Below are 9764 nucleotides of genomic sequence, written 5' to 3'. Positions count from 1 at the left end.
ATTTATATTTTAGTATCCCGAAGGATGAACAACGAGTAAAGATGTGGTTCCAGAAAATGAGGAGTAATTTTGTCCCCACAAAATATTCCAAAGTATGTTCAAAACACTTTGAAGTGGAATGTTTAGAAACAGAAAAATTTGGACGTGTGTGGCTGAAGGTAGATGCTATACCAACTATTTTTAATTTTCCACAGCACCTACTACCAATTTCTGCATTCTGCTTAAATACATTTTCTGCACAAATCAAATAAAAAAACACAGTAGCGTAGCTAATCAAAGTACACATTCATCTTCTTTTATGTATTTTGCCTTCAATTTATTTTCTCCACCATTTGATTAAGAAGCGTAAAATATTAGTAAACATGTCCCCAAACTGTTTCATTTGTGTCACTTTCCACTTCCCTTAATGGTGTTATATGGATTGACTGTATTTATTTAATAAACTGGGAGCAAGTACGTAAAATGCGTTAAATAAACACTTCAAAGTGTCGCTAGTAAGAATAATTGTGCTTTAGGTCGCAAAAACGAGAAAATAAATACGCATACATTGCAGAAAAAAAGGACAAATTAGCAAGGATATAATCGCTAATGTGAGGCAAATTCGGTGTTTTTCGGACACTTGCAAAAGTACTAGCGTACTGTCAAGTCGTTTCTCAAGACTATCACTGCAAAAATGTACGTCAGGCTCTGTAATACTATAAAGTGCGGTATCATACCGAAAACTACCAAAACTAGAGTGCATCTGAACTGTGACACCTATCGCAAAGAAGCAGAATGCAATTTCACTTGCCCTTAAAATTTACGTAGCTGTTTTACTCCCGGTATCAAATGGATACTGTTAAAATGTCTGCGCACCCTATATAAATGATTCACGACACGTACGAAAAGAATCCGTCTGTAATAGGGATGTAGTGACATTCGAAATATACAGAGCGCTATACGGACAAACACGACGTCCCGAGAACACGTGACCAGACCGGCAATGTATCTTGCAAAATCTGTTCTGCGCATGTGAATGCTCACTCCAGAGATAGATACTCTATGGTGTAAACTAAAGAACTGAACGCTATAATCTGTTATATTATATAAGGACTGGAAGACAATGAACTTAGTCCTCTTCTGATGGTTTCTTGTGTCTTAGCTATTGTTTGAGTGCAGAAGGTACGATTGTATTGCGATAGCTTTTCTCTTGTCTCGTTTAATTACTAGAACATAATTGATGTGTAAAAGAGTTACGAAAATATAATAAGCTAATCAGGAGTGCAGAGTATTTATTTAAGGAACCCACGCCACATTTGTTATAACACAAGAGTTTGTGAAGCATTTTTTGCAGCTGCGATCATCTTTGACTGAGAAAGTTGGCCGTCATTACGCGGCGCATTTAAACTTTTTATTTCCACAGGAAATACGAAGTCGAAGCAGAAGAACTTATTTAAAAATACTATCAAAATTAATTAGCATCAAATCACAAGATTTATTTTATCATAAAGTGACTATTTTCAGTGATACAATTTACTATAGGTCAGGTGCCTCTTCGCATATATTTTATTACGCTAACGCATCTGATATTATTTGTAGGAGCCTGGCGCTCGTTTTCAATCAGAATTTAAAGTTTAATTTGGCAACCTGCAAATATAATATTGCTTATTTGTAATTGTTTCTTACGAGGTTCTATGAAACATAGCTTTATGAAATTTAACTTCACGAACTTAATAGAATTCTCATAACTGACAGCAGAAAGAGACATTACAGCGAATCTGAGCCCGCAACCCCTGCTGGCGACAGGCAGTGGCCGTGACCTTGAGGACTCTACTTTCGTGTAATAAAAGCAACAGTATATGACATAGCTCCATACAGTGATGCAAAACAGTCCTCCAAAATAGTTCTATTAACGATTTAACAATTGCAAATTTTAGGGAAAGCTTGCAACTGTTATATTTGGATGAGAGATACAGGGAACCGGATGCAAATTTAAAATTTAAGCTATTTCATGAAACTTCCTGGCAGATTAAAACTGTGTGCCCGACCGAGACTCGAACTCGGGACCTTTGCCTTTCGCGGCCAAGTGCTCTACCAACTGACCTACCGAAGCACGACTCACGTCCGGTACTCACAGCTTTACTTCTGCCAGTATCTCGTCTCCTACCTTCCAAACTTTACAGAAGTTCTCCTGCGAACCTTGCAGAACTAGCACTCCTGAAAGAAAGGATATAGCGGAGAATTTCTGTAAAGTTTGGAAGGTAGGAGACGAGATACTGGCAGAAGTAAAGCTGTGAGTACCGGCCGTGAGTCGTGCTTCGGTAGCTCAGTTGGTAGAGCACTTGCCCGCGAAAGGCAAAGGTCCTGAGTTCGAGTCTCGGTCGGGCACACAGTTTTAATCTGCCAGGAAGTTTCATATCAGCGCACACTCCGCTGCAGAGTGAAAATCTCATTCTGGATACCGTCAGATGTTCGGAAAAGCATCATACACAGTTCCGAAGGTAGCAAGAGTTGCAAGTCCGAGAATAACTGCACAATCACCTTATTAGCTCATGAATCCGAGTTGTTGACAATAATAATACACAGAAGAATGAAAAAGAAAATTGAGGATGTGTTAAATGATCAATTTGGCTTTAAGAAATGTAAAGACACCAGAGAGGCAGTTCTGACGTTGTGGTTGATAATGGAAGCACGAGTGAAGAAAATTCAAGACACATTCATAGGATTTACCGACTTGGAAAAAGCGTTTTACAGTGGAAAATGGTGCGAGGTGTTCCAAGTCTTGAGCAAAATAGGGGTAAGGTATAAAAAAGTCGGTAATATACAATACGTGAAAGAACCAAGAGGGAACAATAAGAGTTTAAGACCTAGACCGAAGTGCAGGTATTAAAAATGGTGTCTGTCCCCCTGCTGTTCAATCTACACACTGAAGACGCAATGGAAGAAATAAAATAAAGGTTCAAGAATGAGATTAAAATTCGGCGTGAAAGAATATCAATGTTAAGATTCGCCGAAACACTGCTCTCCTCAGTGAAAGTGAGGATGTGATGCATGGGGAACAGTCTAATGATTACACAATATGGACTGGGAGTAAACAGAAGAAAGACAAAAGTAATGGGAAGTAGCAGGAATGAGAACAGCGATAAACTTACCAGAATTAGGGATCACGAAGTAGACGAAGCTAAGGAATACTGCTACCTAGACATCAAAATAACCCATGACAGAGCAAAGAGGACACAAAAAATCGGACTAGCACAGGCAAAAAGGGAATTCCTGGGCAAGAGAAGTCTGTTCTTATCAAACATAAATCTTAATTTGAGCAAGACTCTTCTGAGTATGTTTGGAGCATTGTATGGTAGTTAAATGCGGATAGCTGGAAAACTGGAAAATAATAGAATCGAAAAATTTGAGATGTGCTGTAGAAGAATGTTGAAAATAGAGTAGAATGATAAGATGAGGAGTGAAGTGTTTCTCCGGAGAATTTGCGAGGAAAGTAACGTATGGAAAAGAGTGACAAGAAGTGATAGGATGACAGGGAATAACTTCCAAGGTACTAGAGGGAGCTATAGAGGGTGAAAACTGTAGAGGGAAACATACAGAATACATCTAGCAAATAATTGAGGACGTAGTTTGTCTAGGTGCTACTCTGAGATGAAGAGGTTGCCATAGGAGAGGAACTCGGGGCAGGCAGCATCATACAATTACAAGGCTGATGACTCAAAAAGCAAAACATACAATTTTTAATTTGCATTTTTATCAGACCATGTATCCTTGCTTAATCCAAAGTTCATCTTAAAATTTAAAAACAGAACATTTTCCGCATGCTTCTTACTTGAGTTCAGCGACAGTATTGTGAATGACAAATTAACTGGTGCTTTATTTCTTTCCAGATGTTTTGTCTGGTTACAATAGTTTTTAATCAATGCTTAATTTTTTTACTTTGGCTGTGGATATATTTTTCTGAAAGAGACGAGTTTTCCTTTATTCTTTGTTGACAACCACTCTTAACAACATAAAAAAATTATGTAAAATTGCTATACTTCATTTCCTTACGGTATAACATGTGCATAAGACGCGAGAAAGGGACTGCAGTCGAGATCGCACAACGCAGTTTCAAGTAAGGAATGGCATCATCATGGAACCATTGAAAGCTGTTCTAAAATGAGGATGTTATTCACAGACAGTGTGTTTCAAATCAACGCTACATTTAATTTAAGGACGGTTGCCCGGCGCGAAATGCATGTTTGCTTTTAGCTGCAGCCTGTGTTACGTGCTCGTTCGTGTACTATCTTTTCCATCAGCCATCAACAAGTCAAAAGATGACCTCAATTACTGTGTTGCAGCTACTGTCTGGTCAAAGAATACGAACTATTTAAAGACAGAGAACCTTCCTTAAACTTGATGTAGTCCTGATGTGTTGTTGAAGATGGTCAGTTAAACTAGTTGTCTTTGGTAAAAACTTTCGGTCTTCAGAAATGTTTGTTATAAGACATGTTTTAAGATGGATGTGCAATGATTGGAACATGTCCATCTAACTGAAACAGATGTGCTACTGTACATTTTATTGTATACTGTATGAGTTTTATGAGAGCAATCGTTTGTGAGCGCTAAATATATGGACATGGCCATGTGTACGGTGCGCTTTTTGATTTTAAATGTTTTATGTATGAAAACCTTTATATAACGCTCTGCATTTTATCTACTTACATGAAAAGTTGGCGAGAGGTTTCGGAAAAAATGAACGTTTTATAACAAAAATTTTTGAAGACCTTAACATACCGCAAAGTCTGTAACACTGAGTGTTGTAAGGAAATATTTTTGCGATTATGTCTTTAGAAAGTTTTTAGCAACTAAAACAGACCTCTCCTGATTTCTGGACATAAGAAAATTCAATCTAGTTGTCTGTGAATAAAAATTCAATACAACAACTTTCATTAGTTCTGTGACGCCCATCTCTAAAAACATTGAATATGTTGGGCACTGCCTAAAGGAAATATTTTACTCTTCTAACATTAAAGGTGTTACGGCTTCCAGGTTGGAACGGCTGCACTGCTTGTGTGGTGGAACGGGTCCGCACACGACAGTTCGACCCTGTTAACTGTTAAAGAAGGAACGACTATGTTCCAGTCAGAAGTAACACTTATCCCGTGCAGGCGTATCTGTGCGTAACAAGTTGCAGGACTGAAGCCTGAAGTTGGATGTTCCTGATTTGAACTGCAGGACCAAGAGCACTGGAATATAAACGCAGTAGTTTTCTCATTGATGCCCAAAAATGATGCGAAAGGTGAAAACCCACTTTTCTATAATCATATTAAAAATTTAACGTATTATTTGCTTAAGTATGATTCAGTAACAGTGTTATGTTCATCGCTACGTTAAATATCGTCCGTCCCTACTGCACTGGCAGTTTCATCCGAATGGCTGTCATGCGCGTGAACTGGAGCAGCTGGTGGAGTTGAGCCCTTTGGTGGAGGGGTGAGAGACTTGTTTTGAGAGCTGGCCAGTGTATGGCGTGGGTCTAGGACGGCGGCAGGCCGCGGCGGCTGCGCCAGACTGCATTCTCGGGGGTGGTCGCGCCGGCGGCGGCTTCGGCCCGCGGCTGGACCGCGCAGCCCTCCCGAAGCAGCCGCAGCCGCTCCTGGTGCAGCGCCTCCTGGTTCTGCAGCCGCAGCCTGTGCAGCTCCTCCTCGTGCATCACCCGCAGCTCGTGCAGCTGCCGCGACTGCTGCAGCTCCTGACGCGCCAGCTCAGGGTCCTCGCACCTCTGGCCACACACAAACAACACACATCACAACTCTCACCCCAGTGGGATGCACCAGACTCGTAGCAACGAGTCAGGTTGGGAACAACTACACCCAGAAGAAAGGAAGGGTTGTTGCTCGGTAACAGTCGTGAAAGCGGTGCAACCCAATCGCACAGCAAACACTAAAGTGCGCGTCATTTATGACGGCGGCCGAGTTTAGGTTCGTTCTGCGCATCTGACGTCACAAAACACAGTCAGCCAATGAACAGAGAACGACGTTGCCAGAGCTCGACTGCAGTACAGAGCACGGACGAGTGTCTTCAGTTTTAGAAACGTTCAGTCATAAATAAAGTAACTGAACGAAAGCGATGTCTTGATAGCAGAATTTCTTTCATCGAAAGTTTGGAAAAAGCATTCTTTATACCAGTTGCTTCATATCCTATTAATTAATTAGACCAAACAAGCAATAAGTCTCCTAATTCAGGCGATAGCAAGGAAAGCTGTTTGTATCATTCTCACTAACCGCTTTTTCGCAATAAAGAACAGTGGTAATTGTTTATTTCCTATTGCACTTCGACGAAACGTGAATAATTCATAGTCAATTCAACAGTGTTTGTCGGTATTTTGCGTCCTAGTTTAAAGTCGTCCAAGAACTACATTGAATGATGAGCTGCGATAGCGTAATGGTTAAAGTGTTTGACTACTAAGCGAAAGGTTCCGAGTTCAAATCTTGTTCGGTGCTTCATATTTTCATTATTTAAAAACAATATCGAAGTGTCTTACTTCATGAATTTTATTCGTTTGAATGTAATTTTTTGAAATTTCTAGTGGCAGCTGAAATCAGCCATACGGAAAGTATACGCTATGGACTTTACCCCTGCAAACTCTTCAAAAATTTCGTGCAGTGGTTTACTACATTTAATGCTGCACAAAAACTGCGTTGAACATCGAAACAAAATTAAGTCATAAGGGGGGAAGGTATCAGTCAAGAAGATGGGTAAAAATCAAATTTTTGGGCCAAATTGTTTTTGTGAAATCGAATGATAAGTGTGTCAAAGCAGTCTGAACACCAGTGTCTGCACAGGCGAGCAGTGCAGGGGCTTTACTTCATGAACTGCGCGCTCCCCCTTAAACGTAAGTTTGCTAGGCGCGTGCAATTGGCAACGCAGCAATATCCCGCGTCTGGGCGGGCATGCGCGAACCGCCAAGATAAAAGAACTGAACTATAGGTGTACAGACTGTCCATAATAAAAGTTCCAGTTTCAAAACGCTTTAGAAAGGGAACCGCAGCTTACAAGAGGGGAAACTCCCCATCGCACCCCCCTCAGATTTTGTGGCAAGATGGTCCAGGTGCGGCGGCGCGGTTCTTTCCGTCCCTTTACGACGAACCTGCACCTACCTGTGAACATTCTCTCAGCTAATCATCAGTAGGAAAGCCGAGTGAAACCTACTGTACTTCGATATGAACCAGGCTGCAATTAAAGTCACTAATCTACGTTTCGGGAGAAACACGAAATGAAAGGTTGGAAATTTTGTCCTCAGTTAATATATTCTGAAACTTAGGTGAACAAGTATCACTGCCAAGCCCGTGCTTGTCTTAACACAGTCACTCAATCCCTTTCACTCACGTTAGCAAGTTTATGGTGTCGCATTTCCCGAAAACGTAATAGCTACAAAAATACTGATTGTTTTTTATTGATAATGCTCGCCAAATATTAAGTTTGTCGGTACCAAATGCAGTCACAGTTTTTAGCCACCGACCTGCTCAATACGCCACGCGGAATATATGCCTTATCTCGTCACAAAATTCACATAAAAATTCCGAAATTTCTAAACGTCCATCGGAATACTTATGGCGTCACTTTACCACACTTTTGATGTATGGAACACTGCTAGATCCGGTAACTTATTTCCATCGGAACTACTACTGCACACGTCCGATCTCTTTCATGGCTAGCCTTCGATTCTTCTCTAGAATACTCCAAGTCTTTTCTACCAGCAGAGAAAGGCGCGCGAAGAATATTGCTTTACCATTGGTCAGATTAATCAACCGCCAATAGCAAAACAACATTCTCTCGCGTCAGTCTGCGCTTTTCATTAATAACCAATCGCAAAATAGTAAACCTAACGACTGCACCTTTTACCGACGTAATTATCTAATATGCTGAAGTTTTGTTTAAGCATAAAGTTATTTACTATTGTTATTTATACCTGAATTAACTTTCCATTTACCATAAACTTACTTCACAAAACTATTCTACAAAAATCCCCTTTGTTCATATCCATACTACTTCGAAATGTTCCCACACTAAACCCTACTACATAACTCGTTAAACAATTATTTTCATATTAACATTAATCCACACACACGCATCATTCATACTGCTAAAACATATTTATAACATTTTACATACACAAAAAGACATAACACTTTATGAAAATACTATAACAGCTTATGAAAAACATTCTATTACTTTAGTGCACTTTACTGGGCACAATCTAAACTGAATCAGTCCACTATCCGATACTGTCCTCTATCGGCTGATACATAAACTACGTGCGCATCCAGTCTCGCGTCACCATCTGTCACTATCCACTCTGAGACACATCTCCCACTTAACCGCCTCCAAGGCAGGATCGTTATATGGCGCTACGCCTCACAGCGAATAGCCCATCAAATACTGAATACAGATCAAGCACGAAATCAGCAAGAAGATGTACTGAACTGTGAAAAAAAAAGCAAAACAAACAGTGAACGGTCCACGAGCACAGTGGCGGAACTACGGCGTCGTGGTTAAGTCGTCAGTCTGCTTTCCACAGCGCTGCGGCGAGGACGTCTTGTTTACATCCCGTTCGCGCGATCACGAGTGCCCGTAGTTGTTTACTACTTCGTTGTCGCTAGTTTAGAGTCCGTCACTATCCACGCAACATGGCACATTCATACAAACCACCATCTAGATCAGTTTTCAACCTGATCGTGCACGGCCACGAGCTTTTGAGCTGGAACGTTTTCTACGTGACGTTAAAATTGAACTGCAGGACGTAATTGGTATTCATCTCTCTATCACGAGCAGTGTTGTCTATGTCAAGATAGTCTGTGGTGTGGGGTTTACCTGTTATTCTGCACAACGGATTAATCTGAGATGTACCCTTTACCCTGTGGTTCCTGCAAGATGCAATTTCCACCCCCACACTACTACAGAAGTCAGACAGACGGTCCTAACGTTCTAAAGAGAAATGCCTGAAAAACTTTCAGCAATAAATATCTTCTGGAGTCCTCCGCTGTAAGGAAATGACACAAAAATTCACAAAATTTCTTACGTAACTAGTGGGATACTTGGGTACTGAGTAGTGCTAGTTAGTGTAAGAAAAACATGAAACTAACGAAAGTTATTTATTTTGCAAAAATTCTGAGAAATCACAATGGCACTTTTAGTTATGAATTAAACAAGTTATATCCTGGTTATTTCCGGAATGTCAAGTTTCCTCTCAAGGATAGGATTCGCTAACGAAATTTCTATACAAAGTTTAAGATTGTGGTTGACTTGGCAGAATGGCTGAGGGGGGCACCTACTCAACTTGAATAATTATCCGTTAGAATGTTGCTAGGTACGTTTGAGGCTGTCGCGTGTGAAATGCAGTGAAGTGTACCGTTGTGGAGGAAATATGGGGCTCGCAATAGCTGTAGCGCACAATACCGTAAGCTGCGATGACGGCTGTCTGCGCCGCTCGCTGCTCATAAATAAGATAACTCTCGTTCTATCTGGATTGACCTTCGCCAATCAAACTCTCCCTACGACTTGATGAAGTCAAGGGTTCCTATTCGGCCCTAGTCTAACTATTGGCGTGATACACTGGTCAGATAACCAGTCCACCGCGATGCCACTCAAAATTTGGTTGCAGGCGTTTAACTATACCTCTGTCCGTTCACACCGCACAATAAGTGTGTCGGCCAACACAGTGAACAACGCTTAATTGCAAGGACTCGATATAGAGAGTCGGACTACGATTCGGCTCTCGACAGAGGTGCTCTCCCAGTGAA

The 9764-nt window shown here is 40.9% G+C and overlaps 1 protein-coding gene across 1 annotated transcript in view; it reads right to left on the bottom strand.

Annotated features, from left to right (window-relative positions):
- Positions 1-3711: 3711 nt before the first annotated feature.
- LOC124789144 overlaps positions 3712-9764 on the bottom strand; it is an 80609-nt gene continuing 74556 nt past the window's right edge. The window contains exon 5 of the mRNA XM_047256437.1: positions 3712-5743. Coding sequence (XP_047112393.1) covers positions 5498-5743 — 246 coding nt within the window. The 3' untranslated portion in view covers positions 3712-5497. The remainder of the gene's footprint in view (positions 5744-9764) is intronic.

This window comes from Schistocerca piceifrons, chromosome 3 (assembly GCF_021461385.2).
Source record: "Schistocerca piceifrons isolate TAMUIC-IGC-003096 chromosome 3, iqSchPice1.1, whole genome shotgun sequence".
Lineage (NCBI taxonomy): Eukaryota > Metazoa > Arthropoda > Insecta > Orthoptera > Acrididae > Schistocerca > Schistocerca piceifrons.
The sequence above is the reverse complement of the archived record's forward strand: the minus strand, read 5'-3'. Positions and strand labels throughout refer to the sequence as shown.